At 41.9% G+C, this 17674-nt stretch overlaps 1 protein-coding gene across 3 annotated transcripts in view; it reads left to right on the forward strand.

Moving 5' to 3' along the window:
- Positions 1-17674, forward strand: part of LOC138297291 (centromere protein H-like) — a 162747-nt gene that overhangs the window by 7186 nt on the left and 137887 nt on the right. For all 3 annotated transcript variants that reach the window (XM_069236729.1, XM_069236730.1, XM_069236731.1), the window contains exon 2: positions 1959-2090. In XM_069236729.1, coding sequence (XP_069092830.1) covers positions 1959-2090 — 132 coding nt within the window. The remainder of the gene's footprint in view (positions 1-1958; positions 2091-17674) is intronic.

Genomic DNA, 17674 nt, shown 5'->3' on the forward strand with positions numbered 1-17674 from the left:
AAAATGTAATCAGTAAAAAGACAACAAAAAGATTAAAATTTCTTTAGAGTACAGGAGCTAAGCTATTTTTTTTATTTTATTTTTAGGCAAAACGAAGCAACATTATAAATGTAGTTTCCTTGTCTCCTTTCATTCCCAGTGCTGCTGCCCTTGGTAAAACAAAACAATTCTATGGGATATCCAGTAACAGTAACTCAAGTCAATGTGTATTGCACTGTACATCAGAATCTTGCTGTTTGTACGGGACCATAGCCGCGTGGATGAAGTCACAGTTATCTACTTTACATCTGGGCCAGTGAGCTGTTGGTATTCGAGAGGGCTATTTGTTTAACCCTGGGTTGTCAGAAGACAGTGGCCTTGAGCTCTTCACTACCCACTTAGTCAGTAAGCCTACTGACAATTTTAATGTTTTGTCTTTCTGGGAGCAAAATCAACAATTTCAACAGTTTATTCAAGGAGAACAGTAATGATATTGTTTAAATTATTTTATGCCTTAGTTTGAAAAAATGTTTAATAATTTTTTTTTTGTAAAACTTGTCCTTGTTAGATCACAAAGTTAAATATATCATTCTAGTATCAGCCACTTTTTCCAAATATACTCTAAAGCAACTTTGTCCCTATCTAAATCAAGAAATTCCACACTATGCGTGGCCATTCATACATTGTTAATTAATACAACATGGATTTGTAGTTGTCATATGCTGATTACCCTTGGTTGTTAAAAATTAAACACACTGCAGTTGCTACAGCCAACACCTGTTTCTCTCTGATGAGCTGCTGCTTCAGGGCCAATGTTTAGCACGGTTGGGATTTTGAAGTTGAATCTAGTCTAATTTATAGGCCCTTGTAAGTCTTGAGGACTAAGAAGGTTGATGATTGAAAAATACCTCAAACCTATGTATGAGAATGTTCAAGACATCCACTAGCCATATGAGAAAATTCGAGATACTTTTGGAATTTATGCGATTTAGGAAATTCGAAAGGAAACTGCATACTAAATGCTGTCCCTTAAGAATTAAGAAGCAGCTCATCACCATGATGCATATGTTGCAGTAGTGTGTGTAACTTTTAACATGCACAGGTGGTCATCATATTAAAACTTTAAATTGTATTAATTGATGTAACCATATATAAAGGTCCCCATGAACAGTGTGACATTTCTTGATATAGAGAAGGACACAACTGCTTTGGAGTTTTTAAGATTAAAATTGTAAAAATGTTTGTAATACAAGATGGACATGATCTAGGATGGACAAGTTTTACAAAAAATATATATTTTTTTTCAAATAAAGACATAAAATATTATATAAGAAGTCATTACTGTTCTCCATGAATAAACTGATTTTGCTCCGCACAATCCCAAAATGGTACACTTATCACACATGGCTGCTTACCTCATCACCTCCAATGCATGGGCTTCTTCTATAACTGACACATCTCTCTTTACTCGGGTGTATGGATTTACGTTAACTGGGTAATGCTGCATTTAATGCAGCTTGATAAGCCTTTGTTATCTCCCTCTAGACCATTCTCATACAAACACAAGTTCAAACCCAGTCCCTAAGGGGGCAGTCAAACCACTGATTTTTGCTGGGGGCAGGAGTACAAAACGACTCCTCCAAAAGCCACTTTAGCACAAATAAATACTTCACTTCTACTAGAGTAACAGTAATGCCACTGCACTAAACACCCCCATGAACACTTAGGGCTCCCTGAAAACTCCTAAGTCTTTATCTCCAAATAGCAAATTAACTGTCAAGGTTCATTTTGACACGCACATTAATTTGTTTTAGTTTTAGTTAAGTCACTTTGATGTTGACAACTATGAGCCATTCACTCACTGGTATTTTCTGTCTATGTATGAGTGACATACATTTCTAGCAATATGTTAAGACAGTTTGCTTTTATATTTGTTTGTTATTGCTCAGTCTTTAAAATCATGTGCTTGTTCTTCCCAGGGACAAACTTATGGCACCATTTCAGAAATTGGAAAATGCAAGTTTGGAGTTAATGCAGAGCACAATTAACCACCCTCGCCCCTCCAACAAAGAAAAAGCTGGTATTTCCCAGACAGTTTCAGAAGTTGTTGGGTAAGAAGCATACATTTGACCCTTGAGTAAAATAAGGATTCCTATTAATGGATGAAAACTCAATCAAAGTACCTATTTAGTAACTTGGGACCTTTTTGTTTATTTTTTTTATTTTGGAAGTTCCAATATTATTTTGCATGGGATAAATGTCTCCGATTTCTCTTTCATGGGTCTGTACTTGGTTCGTGGGAGAAATATGACCAAGGTTTTTTAGGCGTGTTTGTCTGTGCATAGATTGTGTAACTGTGCATTTCTGGTTCTGTAAAGCTACCAGAAATTTCTGTTGTGATCTAAATGATATGCTCGACTTAATGTCATGGAACTCCAAGTTTACTGATAGGGTTGATCTGCTAGAATACAAGAAAACATTGACCAAAATAGAGACTTAAGTAACATTGCAACAACATTAGAAACACCTGATAACTAAACTATACAGTTGAAATGTACATTCTCGGACCCGGCTAAGAGGGCAATGTATAAAGTGTTACATGCTTAAATTGAGAGCCAGTGGCAACAAAATGAAGGACCTTGATCGAACAAAAGAGGCATATTTGCAAGCCCGTGTTCGCCTTTTTAAATGTTCTTGACATTTTGAGGAGGCATCAAATTACTTTCCCAAATACCAATAGTTTAATCTATTTTAATTCAAATCTCAATCCAGTTTTTGATACATCTGTATCTCACTTTCTATGTGAAAATAGTGAACTTCATCCTGTGATATTTCTCAGACGATGTACATAATCTCAAATTACAAATAACTTCCAAAGAGAACAGTTCTTTTAATTTTAACTTTCATGTAATATTAAATCTACTATATTTCACTCAGTCAAAATGTATTTCACAACATACTCTCTTCCTCAGATCTGTATGTAATGAAACAAGAACAAAAAACATAGAAAATAAGATTTAAAATATCAACAGATTAATGTTTACCTTTTGTATGTCAAAAGTGTTTGTGAGAATATTTACTATTTATGCAATTGCCTTGATACATTTCAAACCCTTAAATAATACTACAAAGTATGCATCAGACCTTGTAAAACACACTTAATTGATCCTGCCTTTTATTGTTTTGTGGGACAAACATTGCTAAGTGTTTTATGCATAATTGTGAAATAAATATGAACAACTCCATCTAATGCCCACATGTATATTTTTAAGATAAATTAATCTATGAATAAAAGTGTGAGGTTCTCTATAGCAAATCTCCAAATACTGACATTAACTACATCTACCGGGGTCAATGTGTAATTTGTTTACACCGCAAGGAAAGAATGCTTGATGGTCTTTAAATATTCTTGACTTCATTTTTTATTGGGAGGGGCAGAATTTGGCATTGCAAGAAACAAAGAACATAGAAAATAATGCCAACAGATAATTGGTTTGTCAATGAACTCAAGGCGACTCCATGGCATGTTGTAGTACACTACATATGCACATTGTGGGGCTATTATTGAATCGTTTTAATTTTATGTGCAGGCTGATAATTGTAGTGAACCTTTGCCCATTTTTTATATCATTGTGGCTCATTCGCTCCCTTACAAGACCCCTGGACAAGGACCAGATCCAAGCAGACTCCTTAAAATTAGTAGGGTGCGAAAAAGGGGTATGGCACTATAATTGCCACGTGAATCAAATGAAATGTCATATAATTGACACATGGTTCTTTCAAGATTACGCTAGAGATGAGGTGTCGGAGAACATTATGTAAAATAAGATACAGTATTCTATAAACCAGAGTAATGTATAGGTTGTCCATCAAGAAAAAACACATCTTATGCGCTCAAAGAAGTGTTTCAATGTGCAGAAAAATCTTGTATGTAATAGACCACTTGACATCTATGGAAAAAATGTGGACGGCAAAAGAAAAGCTGGGGAAATAACATTGGATACTACATAAAAATTACTTTGACTACATTCCAAATTACATTAGGAATCCTTGAAGACGCAGGATGGTCTGTGGTTTGGAGTTGTCTGGCCCAGACAAGACGTTGTTATGATTGTAGATAATATTGCAGACAGTAGTACAAAGGGTGGGTTTGGTTGTACATAATTTAAGGTTACAGAGAATGAGGTTGTAGCTGCTGGAAAAAAGTATTTGTTTATATACTTTTCTTACATGTATAACAGGGTGTATCTTGTGGGTTAACACAGAGCATGGGAGATTAGATGGTGAGTGCTTGTCAGGTTCTTTTTTGTCAGCTTTTTGGATCTCAATATTTGTGTTCGTGTAGTTCCTAGTCGATCTTGAAGGACCACAGATGAACAGCTTGCTAGCAAGTACAAAGAAGTGGACTGTCATACAGGTTTTGTTAAGCCTAAAGTGGACCAGAAAAAGGAACCCAGGCAGCCTCTTAGAATGGTGAGAGGAGGATCTCACCTGATTTACTACTCACTACATAATTGAGTTTCCATTGGTGGATCGGAACTCTCCCGGAATTTTAGGCTTCCAACCAGATATCCCCATGGAGTGATTGGCTACTAGGCTGCTGTTGTGTCTGGAATATCACTCAGCAAGGCTCCCACAACATCTTGAATAGGGGAAATATTTTAAGACTGTTCAAGGCAATTCCTGAGTTGAGTGACATAGGCTCAGGTGATATTCCCTCTATTGAATTTCTTCCCCATAAGGGTGCTCGGATTGCAGAATCCACAGTGGTAACACTAGTCTCTTCCACCTTAGCATAGTCAATACTGGCAAGAGCATAAATATTCCACTCATGGGGCACAAAGATCAGTCCCTTTTAAGAGGCCTGGTTATCTTACCTTGTTGGCTCAACCATCAACCTTATGGGAAGAAACCATACTCCATTCTGAAAAGCGCTCAGGGCAGTTCCATTACAAACAACAGCGCATGAAGGGTCGAAGCCAGTGACTCCATGGGAATAAATAGGGACTGGCGGTCCACAGCCTTATTCCATAAGCACTCTGACTGAACCAACCCTGGGGCGCGTCTGCGGCCCATGTATGAACCAATATCACTATGCTCTTGGAACATCAGTGGCATGGCTCAGAAAATACAATCTTTGGATTTAAATTTCTTTCTAAATTGTCATGAAAGCATAGCTCTACAGGAAACCTGGGCTTAGACGAGCTGTGAAATGTCAGGCTAAATAGTTTTGTAAACCTGCCTTCACAGAACACAAAAATGGAAGACCTATAGCTGGGCTATCTTTACATATCGCTGTCAAACTAAAATGGCGAATCATACTAAGTAAGAAGTTGCTGCAAAGCATTAAGATCAGCAATTGGAGATCAAAGCAAGCCCTCTTTTTGATAAATGTCCATCAACCAGGTGCAAAGAAAAAGACGGGGAAGTTGAACCGTTTGACACAAATCATGTGACTTGGCGAGTGATCACCCCCAGGCTGATTGCTTAATAATGGAGGACTTCAACACAAATCTCTTTCAAGACTCCTCTGAGGTCCTTGAGAGGCCCAACTTATGTTAATATCTGCTTGTTCCGCCAACAATCTAAGCCAAGAGGTTGTCTCCGTAGTTGGTTGAGTGAATACATGGTTTCACAGCTTGATAACTTGGGTTTCAAAGTATTGAATGGCCGTCTGCCGCAGGATATCCCCCCCGAATTGGATGAGATCTGATTGGCGAACCTGCTCTTTTCTGGATTACACCATTTTGTAAAGTTGAAATGTTCCCTTTGATCTAATTTTTTTTTCAGATCCACACAGGCAGAGAGTGATCACTGCCCTCAGATCACTGTCATAAGGTCCTACCTACAACATCATACTGTGGCAAGGGCCGCAGGCAGAGGATCATGCACTGATACCCTAAAGCATACAACATGGAACACCTCCACCTGTGATGCAGTAATGGCATAATGTGTGAAACATCTAGATTCTGCTGGAGCCAACATGTCTCCACACATGACATGGGACACTCCTATTTCCCTATTGTGAACAAGATTTTAACAGCCAACCAGTCAACCTGCTCCACACAAACAAACTATCACTTCAATTGTGATCAAGGATTTAAAGAGAGCCCACAATAAAGCAGCTAGGGTAACAGGAAGGAACCCAGAATCAAATGACCTACTTATTACGTTCAAGCAAGCACAGAAAGCCTTCAGGCAGGCTATCTAGGAGGAAAAGCGCTAAGACCTTTTTGGGACAAAGCTTATATATGCCAGTAAGGATTACAATTTGAGAAACTTTTGGGCTTTAATCAATAAACAAGTGAATGGGTTGAGGGTGTTGGGCTGTGCAAACATTACGGAAGCGGAGTGGCCATTTTACCTGGCTAATCATTTATTTTTTTCAAGTGAGCTAGAAGACAATCCTCTGCATAAGGGTGCACAGAGTTCAACTGTAGTTTCAATTAATTCTTTATTCCCTGTTTCAGATTATCTATATTCTCAGTCTGGGACTACGTCACCCCTTTCGCACCACCTACACGGCGCATTATGTCTAAAGCAAAAACAGATTCGGGCGCCATTTAAACAGGACGTAACCCTTTGGGTGGGCTGGCTTACAAAATCTTAGATTACTGCATGGGGTGTTCTAGAATCCCGGGTCATGGCGTGGTCCTATGATCCATCTGCTCCAGAAAGGAGACTCCAGGTCGGACCCAAGTAACTATAGGTTAATAGCACTTCTTGACAACAAGGCCAAATGTTATGCCATTTTACTTTTAGAGGATCTGTGGTCTTGGGCTGAGCTGAAGGGGCTAATTCCAATGCACCAAACTGGGTTCACTGCTGAATCTGGAACACTAACCAACTTGATGGTCGCTATCAACTCTGATGGACAAGGTAATACAATTGTGCTCTGTGCTGCACTACTGCTTTGTGGGTTTCAAGACAGCATTCGATCAGGTGCCAAGGGGGATTCTGTGGGCCAAATTTCAAAATGTGTGAATACCCTCCAAGCTTGCGTAGGCAATAATTGATTTTCATACTGATACCTGGGTCTGCATTACATTTTGAGACCGTGACTCCCTTTCAAGGAAAATCCCCACATCCCATGGTGTGAAGCAGGGATGTGTGCTAGCCCCCAACCTGCTCCATTCCGACGTGGGTATACGTAGGAGTGTGTTAGCAGAAGCCCAATGATGAAGCAAGCCACAATAAGTGGGTGAGGGCAGTTTTTCAAACAGTTGTTCTGTGTCTACATTTTGGTAGTAGCCCATTTATTTGGGCTTGGGTTTATCTACCGTTATTTCTTGTCCCTTTTTGTGAAAGTATACTTTTTCTTTTACCCATGTTTCGTTCGACCGTATGACTAGGAGCACTGCAAGCAGTGACTGACTGTGTGGGCCTCTTTTGCTCTTGCTCCATGCTTGTCCTATGACAATGTAGTAACAACTGACTCCTGCTCTATTTACAGCTTTGATTTATCCTTGAATGTCAATGTTTTGCTTTCGTTTATCACAGCCACTGTTGCACTAAGCACGCGCGCACTTTAAGGAATCATGTTGCTGCTCTTAGAAATTACTCTGTGTAATATCTTCTACTCTGTACCAACAGTTGGGTTGTAACAATAGGTTTAGGCATACTCTACGCTGTTAATTACATGTAGTTCCATTGCTGCTATAATCGCACTGCATGCCAGGGCTCTTGGGAATATTGCTGCTCTTACTAGCAATTAACACTTATAGTTATTTTGTACAGCCTGACTTGCGCTACTCGTTTTTACCTGTAATAATGGTTTGAAAGCTTTGGATATGGTCACGGATTGAGTGTTTTAGATGTTATTGTAAAAGTACATTTTTTGTTTTTTAATTGTAATGGATTTTAATATCTGCACAGAAAACATTTGATGTTAACCTGATTCACTACTATCCTGTGCTTTTAGTTGCACTTGCATAAATAGGTAAACATATTTGAATAGTGATAACCAAGCTGAAAAGTAATGGGACTATGAGCAAAGGCCAACAGTCAAGGGAAACAATTCAAAGAGTTTACAGTAAAACAGGTAATCAAGTGGGTTCCTGTTGTGTGGGGAATAGTGTATGTTTAAGGGATGAGGCTTCAGCTTCTTCCTGAATTTCTCAAGGGTTGGAGCAGTACTGATGTTGGTGGGTATGTAGTTAAAAGTCATGGAAGTACAGCAAGAGAAGGCCTGCCTCCTAGTTTTTCCCTTCTACTTTTTTTATCTCCAGCCTAGCAATGTCTTCCTCCTGATATAGTACTGTCTGTCCGAGGTGCTTAATATCTTTGCCAGGTAAGTTGGAGTACAGTTTGTGATGGCTTTTTGGGCTGTGATGCCGGTTTTGTAGATCAGATGGGGTGATATTGGTTGAATTTCTTTAAACGTAACCTCCATTTAAGTACAAGAAGCCCAGGGCTTGTAATATTGTTCTGAAATTTATTTTTGAAAGAAGCAGCTCTGTCAGGGGTGAGAGCTGGCAGTATGAAGTCCTTTTTTTGCTGGTGTTGAATTCATCAACTTCACCTTTCAAATCATACAAGTTACTCTGATTGACAGCTGGGTGATAAAGGCCTCCTGGATTCATGCCGTAAACCCTACCTTAAATCTGTATTTGTCTAGAGCTATCGGCAAACAAGATAAATCTTTCTTTGTTGGGTTAACGTTCAGCTTGGTACAAGACATCCAATTCCAGACTAGCTCGAAACAGAGTTTGAGCTGTTGTCAGTGGAGTATTGTTTTGAGGAAAAGCTGAGTGTTATCTGATTTATGGATCTTGATGTCTGTCAATAAAGATCAGCAAGACCTTGTGGAGGCTGTTGATGACTAGTTAGAAGGTGACGTCTTGTGGTATATTGAGACTTTGGTTTTCCTGGCATCTTGTGATACTTATCTGGATGAATGTTGGCAGTTAATGAGATCGGAAGAGAACCTTTGCAAAACTTTTGTTAGAGACACCCATGCATGGTTCCAGCTTGTATATCAGAGGTCAAGAAGTATGAAAAGGCAGAGGTCTTTTGCAGATGTACAGGAATGCATTGTTCACTACATAAAGAGTAGCTGTATTGCTACTGCGGTGTGATCTGAAGCTAGATTATTAGCCTTGTAAACCATTGTTCATGTTGACTTGATCCTGCTTTTGGGTGCAAATAGCTTTTGTGATCAATTTTTCTTATGAAGAGTAGCAGAGTGATGGTGTGGAATTTGTGAGATTGTTTGGATCCAGCCCTGGTTTCTTGAGTTGGAAAGGAATTTGTCCTATCCAGAAGACCGGCAGGTTCCTAAACTGTAAGGAACGGACTCTGTTATGGAGTGTGTGAGACAATCTCCTCTGAGAGATTGGTAAATCGATGATGGTAGGGGTTCTTCTTCGCAAGACAGCTTTGAGTGTTCCCAGAATTTTCTATTTGGAGTGCAAGAGGAGGTTAAAAGTTTCCCACTTCAGGCTGGAGAGATATGAGGGGAGTGGTGATGTAATCTCATATTGTTGAAGTGAGAGATGATTTTTTTCAACATTGTTGGTTAAGAAATGATTGATAGCGTTGCACTGTTTACTAATTCACTATTGGAGGGGAGTGTCCTGGAGTGAATTGATTCCGTGCTCCATGCCGTCCCAGTGCTTTACTTCTGCGTGTCACATTGTTGGTGGTACTTCTGTAACTGTTGTCTTGGGTTGAAGTGATGAGGACTCAGTGTGCACAAAAGAGTTGAGTTGGGAAAGTTATCTGGGACATTAGTCAGTCTTCCTTCCTTGTGTTCCTGCATGGTGTGCACATTGACAGAGTTCTTGGGTGTACCAATGTGCTGAGAGTTTGGATTTAGTATTCTCGTTTTCAGTGCGTCATCTTAATGAAGTATCTAAAGAATGTCTTTCTGAAATATTTAGAGCTCAAGGCATGTTTCTTTACATATTTGTTTGAGGTGGTGGTGTTTTATCATAGCTGTGAACCAGTATCAAGAATACATTTACTCCATGGTTGTGAAAAAGGATCCCAGCCTGTGCTTTAAACTCAGTCACCTAAGTTAGTATCCATAACAGTGATGACTGTCATCTCATTGGCCACTTACTGCTTACACAACTACAGTATTCTCCATAAGCTCTGACCCTGCCTGCCAGTGGAGTGAACCAAGCATAGTGCTAGACTGGACAGCTTGTATACCTGAAGGTCTGGCCTGTCTTAAAGGAAGGGCATGTGCCTATGGTATGGTCCTGATCTTTGCTTGTTTTCACCCCACCATGCTGGACTGGGCAGGAAAATGTCCCACATTACTCTGCTTCGGCAGATCTATTGTCTTTCCTCACTTTATCTCTTGAGAGACAGACATGCAGACTCTGGAAACTTGGAGAGGTTATGTAACTTTTCGTAGCTACCTTAACCCTGCAGGAACACATCTGCAGCATTGCTGCTGCTGTCACTGTCACTCCTACCAAACTCTGCTTCAGGCACTCCTGATTATCCTACCCTTTTTTCTTAAAAGGAGATATGGTATCTTTCCCCCAGGTTTTCCACAGTAGCTTTCCCGGTCTTTTTCAAACTAGTGTATCTGGTACAATCATTGTTTGCAGTCTTCACTTATATTTTCAATACAACGTGGGGATGACAGCCCTACGTTGTTAGAAGTCTCTGGAACCATGAAAAATCCTCTATTGAAGGGGACAGGGGGTGGTGAGGAGTAACTGATTTCTAATGTCATTTACCAGAGGAAATTAGTAGCGCTCCTATGCAAGGAGAAATATGGTTAAGTTGGAAAATCAGTTTGTAGACAACATTTTTGGTAAATGTTTATTTCCCTGGAGTTGAAAGGTATTTATATTACAAAGTTTAATTAAGTGGCTGGGTAATTGGAGGTTCAATAACCTTGAATTCAAAATATATTGATGTTGCAATTGATTACTCCAAGAAAGAATAAAAATGCTCTGCTAAAACGCGTTGGCAGCTAGTCACTTAATAGGTAAGGCTGTATTTTGATTGGATATCCTTAAGATTCCTTGACAGCATTGATCCGTTCCTTAATTATAATGGTGATGCCTGCAGTTCAATTTGAAGTAGGGATCAGTTGCCGAATGATATGACTATATAGTATTCATTTTACTTAGTCTAGAGGAAGATGAGTGTGAGGAAGTGGGTTATTGGTTGAGGAGGGGGGTGAAACCCTACTCAAGCAACAAATATATACCAAGTCAGTCACTAAATCAACCTGTGCTTAACCCTCTAGTAACTTGGCAGAAAAGCAGTCATGCTTAGCTTAGAGGCAATGTGTAAAGTATTTATGCAGCACACAACCAGTAACAGGTAAAAACACAGCATAAGAAAATGCCCCGACCAATTTAGAAAGTATTTTTAAAGTTAGCAGATAAAATGAGACCAAAATGACAAAAATCCAATAGTATAAGCGAAGATGTGTAATTTTAAAGATTTTGTAAGTATAGAAACTAAAAGCACAAAGAGTCACTGGCAGTCATCTGGGAAAAGTCACAAGTTCAGACTGACCGTAATGGAGCGTGTGCCAAGAAACAGACCAGGATATCCTTGCTGAAACCGTTACCTTCACAGACAGTCCTCGCTGTAGCATGAAAATCCTGTCAGACGGTTGATGCTTAGCTTCACATTGACGGTCATCACTGGCTGTCGATGCTGTAGAGCAAAGTGCAGATCTCCCGTTGCTGATCGCCATTGGATGTCACTGTAAAGTGAAGTCAGGTCCTTTGGAGCTTCACTTTAGCAGTCTGCATGCGCGGCAAGATCATGGTGCGGATGTTCCCATCTGTGTTTCAGAAGAGCCCAAGACTTCGATTCATCCTTTTCCTTTTCTTCACAGGAGGTGCTCTACTGATGCCAGCCAAGGTCCCAGGACCTGGGAAGGCACCTCCTGATGATCAGGAAGTCACTCCAGCATGGGCCAGCAGCCCTCGGGGAGGTGCAGGTGCATTCCAAGGCAGGTCAGATGGGTAGTTGCATGGAGGCGCCTAAAGCTTGTTGTGCCCCTGTAGTTCAGAACAGGAGGTCAGCCACATGACCGTTGGAGTCACCCTGCCTGGGATGAAGTGAGCAGGTCCAGCCTTCCTTCTCAGAGTTTAGGACAGGCCTCAGGCAGCAGGGCAGTCCTCTTTCTGTAGCATCCACTTGTCTTGGAGTGTACTGAAAAGTTGTTCTGAGGGTCTAATATGTATACCTTGTATCAGCTTTTTTTAGTGGGAGAAACACCTAGACTCATTGCCCCCCTTCCCCCCCCTTCACCCATCTGGTTCTGAAATGTCCTTCCCTCCTCAGCCCAGAGTCCTGAGAATAAACTGGTGTCAAGTTCTTTGTGAGTGTGTTGAGACAGCTCCTTTGAAGTGTAAGTGGGACAGGGGACAGCTCAACACCTCGCATTCTGGCAGGATTGCCCATCCTGACAACATCCAGTTCCCTGTTGTAATACTGAGAGGAATACACAAAGGCCACCCACACCTACTAATGTGACACAGGCTGCTGGCACCAAAAGGTTAGGACACGCAATGCCAGCTTTATAAAAGTGGCATTTTCAGAACTGTGACTTACATTACATTTAAAGAGAGCTTAATATTACAATTCATTTGATGGTACACCTCATTTCTACCTGTTACCAATTAAAAGTTATCGCTTATTAATGTAATAAGTGACTCAGTTTTACCTTCTAGGAGAGGTAAGCCTTGCAGTAGTGAAAAGCAAATGTAGGAGCTTTTGAGTACAAGGAAATGTGACACTTAAAAGTACATGTCCAACTTTTTTTTACCTGTCCTGTGAGCTGTTTAGGGCCTATCCTAGGGATGCCTTATGTGTACTAAAAAGGAAGTTTTAGGCCTGGCAAAAGGTTTATTTTGCCATGTCAAAATGGCAGTTTAAAATTGCACATAGGCTGCAATGGCAAGCCGGAGACATGTTTTAAAAGGCTACTTAAGTGAGTGACTCATTGAGTGCTGCAGGCCCACTAGTAGCATTTAATGTACAGGACCTGAGGACATGTAGCACTCCTTGATGAGGGACTTGGATGTAATCCAATTACACCATATTTGAAAGAGTGAGCACAATCACTTTAGTACTAGTTAGCTGTGGTAAAGTGCACAGAGACCCAAAGCCATCAAAAATGAATTTTCAGCAAACGGAGGAATGAATGCAAAACGTTTAAGGGAAGACCACTCTAAGGCTGACCCGGTCTAGTGTGTTCTCATTCCCCCCACTGCCTGCTGGGCTGATAGTGAGGAGAACTACCTATCTTCAAGGGGGTTCTCATCAAGGAGGGAGATGGACAGACCTTCAGCAGTGGAGTGGTCTGACCCATGAAGGTGTTCACTGTAAAGTCCATTCCCTGTAGTGAGGTGGATCATCTCACCAATTTGGGATTCTCCTCCCTCATTTGCATGAGCCATATGAGGGACCTATGATCTGCCTGAACCTGGAAATGACTCCCAAGCAGGTATGATCTCAGCTTCTTCAGTGCCCAGTCCACAGCAAAGGTTTCTCTTTCAGTAGCACCCATCTCTGTTCCCTGGGAATTGGTCACCTACTTATGAAGGCTACAGGTTGGTCTAGGCCCTCCTCAGTTAACTGTGATACCATAACACCTATTCTATGCTCTGAGCATCTGTCTGCTCGATGAATTCCTGGGAGAAGTCAGGGGGCTTGCACATGACCTCCTTTTGAGGGAGTCAAAGACTTCTGGCAGGCCTCTGTCCATATTACATTCTTGGGCTGCTTCTTTGAAGTCAGCTCGGTCAAGGGAGCAACTATGGTACCATATCCCTTGACAAACTTCCTATCCAGTGAGGCCCAGAAAGGCCCTCACTTCTGTGCAAGTTTTAGGGTGTTCATAGGCCAGGATAGCCTCAATCATGGCTTAGAGGGGATGCACCTTTCCTTCGCTCACCAGGTGTACCTGATACACCCCAAACCCTGAGGTATCTGCCACTTGCTGGCCCTGATAGTCATGCCTGACTTTTGCAGCATTTGAAGCACCTCCTGGAAGCGAAACAGGTGGTCTTCTTGGTTGGACCTGCAGACAGCTATGTCATTTACATAGGCAGCACTGAATGCTGCCAGCCCAGACAGGAGCTTGCTCACCAACCTCTAAAGGTGTAAGGGGCATTCTTCAACCCAAAGGGTATTACCCTAAATTGAAAATGGCCCTCTGGGGTAGTAGAAGCAGACCTTTCTTTAGCCCCCTCAGTCAGGGCAACTGGCCAGTAACCAGATGTCAAATAAATCAAAAGTACTCGGTAACTTGGTAGCACCTAACATGTCAATGAGCTCATCTTTCGGGGATGGGGTAGGCATTAGTTTTGGTAACTAATTTGAGTCCCCTGTAATTCACAGAGAACCTGAGTTATGGGGTGGTACCTGGATGGGTGGTTTGGGGTGACAGCAGCACCGGGCTGGACCAGGGACAACTAGATTACTCAGTCACCCCAAATACCAGCAAATTGGAGACCTCCATCTTCACGCTAGCCCTCACATGGTCAGTTTGCCTGTAAAAGCCCAGGGCTGAGAGAGAACAGGGAGGTAAACGGGCCCTAGTAAGTGGCTACAGCTTCTCTCCTGTTCTAGGGTCGGAGTAGGGGAGAGGTTGACACCTTCCACTGACCCATCCTGCTCCTTGGAAGATAGGAGGTTGGAGAGATGTTCACTCTTTTTCTTCTACCCCACTGTCTGTCATCAAGAGCATAGTGACTTCAGACCCCTCATAATGCGGGCTGAAGCATTTGACATGGAGTACCCTTATGGGGTTATTGTGGATCTTGAGGTCCACCATGTAGTTGACATCCCCTCACCTCTCCTTTACCTCATAGGGCCCTGAACAACGGGCTTTGAGACCCTTATGCTGTACTGGCTCCATAACCCACACTTTCCTCCCAGGTTGAAACTTTACCAGGGTAGCCTTCTGGTCATACCAGAGTTTCATCACTTCATCAACTCCTGGCTGGCTTAAAGACTTTCAGAGGCATTGCTCCAGAATCACTGCATCTACTTGTGTAGAGCCATCATGTAGTTGCCTACATCCTAGGGGTGCTTCGTGGGAGCTTGCTTCTGCCCTTCCTTGCCAAATTGAGAGGTCCCTTAACAGGGAGGCCATAGAGGAGCTCAACTGGGTTAAACCCAACACCCTCCTGTGGCACCTCCCGTAGGCAAAAAGAAGGCATGCTAAGAGAATGTCCCACCTATGCCTCATAAGCTCAAGCTGGCCCAGAACCAAGTCCTTCCAACTTTATTGAATCTCAACAAGCCCATTGGTTTGAGGGTGATAGGGTGTGGAGAACTTAAGTCACCCCACACTCATTCCACATTGACTTCAAGTATGCAGGCATTAAGCTGGTGCCCCTGTCAAACACTACCTCTTTGGGGTACCCCACATTGGTAAAAAAAATCCAATTCGGGCCCTAGCCAATATCGGTGCAGTCACAGACTTGAGGTGTAGCCCCTGGATATATGGTGGTATGGTCCACCAAGACCAGGATAAACCTGTTGCCTAAGGCAGTCTTTGGGCCCAAGGACCCAATAATGTTGAGATGTGAGAAGTGGGCCTTGCAGTAGTGAAAAACCTATGTGTTTTCACTACCAAGACATGTAAAATATAAAAGTACATATCCAGCTTTTTAAATACTGTGCCTGCCTAAGGGTTGTTTAGGGCCTGCCCGCAGGGTGGCTTATATGTAGTGAAAACTCAGGTTTAATCCTGGCAAAGGTTTATTTTGCCTGGTCAGAATGGCAGTTTAAAACTACACAACGGCTGCAATGGCAGGCCTGAGACGTGTTTTAAAGGGCTACTGAAGTGGGTGGCACAATGAATGCTGCAGGTCAACTAGTAGTATTTAATTTGCAGGCCCTAGGTACACAGGCCCATATTTATACTTTTTGACGCAAATCAGCCCTAGGGCAGATTAGCGTCAAAAAGTTTACTGCCGGCTAACGCCATTCCAATGCGCCAGCAGGGAGCCTTATTTATGGAATGACGTTAGCCGGCGCTGCGGCCTGGGTAGCGTCCAAATAAATTACAGTAACCAGGCAGCGGAGGCGAAGGGAAGACTGGGGGTTATTCGCCAAAGAATGGTGCAAGTCAGGTTAGAGTCAAAAATATTGTCTCTAACCTGACTTGTGCCATTTTTTGGTGCACAACCCCCATGGAAATGACTCCAGTCTTAGCAAAGACAGGAGTCATGCCCCCCTGCCCAATGGCCATGCCCAGGGGACTTCTGTCAGTGGCATGTAAGGGGGCCCAAGTCAAGCCCCCCATGCCACTTTAAAAAAAAAAAAAATATATATATATATATATATATATATATATATGTACTTACCTGCACTCACCATGGATGGGTCCCCCTCCCCCCATTCCTGGGTGTCGTCCTGGGATGGGCAAGGGTGGCAAGGGGTGTCCCTGGGTGAAGGGAAGGGCACCTGTGGACTTCTTCCATGGTCTCCCATCATGGAAATGAGTCCACAGGTCTCTTAACGCATGTCCGGAGCCAGGCATTAAAAAACGGCGCAAATCCGGCTGGGCGCCATGTTTTTTAGACCCACCTCCTCCTGTCCGTCATTTGGACACTGGAGGATAAGTAAGGCGCACATGCCGTAGTCATTTTTTGCACGGGAATGCCTACCTTGCATGTTATTAGCGCAAGGCATGTCTAGCGCCAAAGTATGAATATGGAGTTAAGTTTGCGCCAAATTTGTGTAAAAAAAAAAAAAAACTGACGCAAATCCGGCGCAAACAGAGTATAAATACGGGCCATAGTATCACTTGACTAGGGACTTATGAGTAAATTAAATGTGCCAATTGGGTGTAAGCCAAAGGCACCATGTTCTAAGGAATTATCACAAATACTTTAGCACTGGTTAGCAGTGGTAAAGTACACAGAGTCCTTAAAGCCAAACACATTTCCAGCAAAACAGGAGGAGTAAAGGAAAATCATTTGGTGGAAGACCAACCTAATTCTGATAGGTTTAACGATGAGCAAACGTGAATGAGAACACCACCTATAAATGGTAGGGCCCTGCGAGTGTTGATGAAATCAATATGGAGGGATGATAATCTAGATAAAATTCTAGGTATTGGAATCTGATCTCTATGACTATTGAAGGTCAAAAATCTAATGGGGTTGGACAGGATGTATCACTGTTACATTTAATGTATGGCTAAATATCTAACCTGTCTAAAAAAAAATTGGCTAGTAAGATCTAATCTAGGTTTGATGAGGCTGCCAGAAAGAATAGCAATATACATGTAAGAATATTATGTAAACTAAAGAAGGAGCAGGAAAACAAATGGCTGATTTGCCACTAATGTTAAGGGAAAACTGAAGCAAAACAAAGAACTACAAAGTAAGTTAAATTGGAGTAAAAGATGGATGTTGTGAAAAGGAGGCATGCAAGGGAAGAGGACTTGGGCATTGATAATGAGTGGAGTGAAAGAATCCCATAGATCCTCTTGTGGAGGAAGTTAAATGGACTTATTATTCATGTTTCTTACTGAGAGCCACTATCCTGAATGCCAGGTTTTACATTTGGTCATCACTATAATGAAGCAACAGGAAGCAAAAATGGTTTCCTCCTATTGCTACATCAAGAAGGAATTCCAATCTGCTCTGAACATAGCTGACTGAGACCTGTCAGTCTGGAGCTGGCTCTTTGCTCTGCTCAAAAGCAGAGGGCACAACTTTGGGAGGGAAGTGAAGGCATAGAGCTTGGT

Source organism: Pleurodeles waltl, chromosome 5 (genome assembly GCF_031143425.1).
Source record: "Pleurodeles waltl isolate 20211129_DDA chromosome 5, aPleWal1.hap1.20221129, whole genome shotgun sequence".
In the NCBI taxonomy this organism is placed as follows: domain Eukaryota; kingdom Metazoa; phylum Chordata; class Amphibia; order Caudata; family Salamandridae; genus Pleurodeles; species Pleurodeles waltl.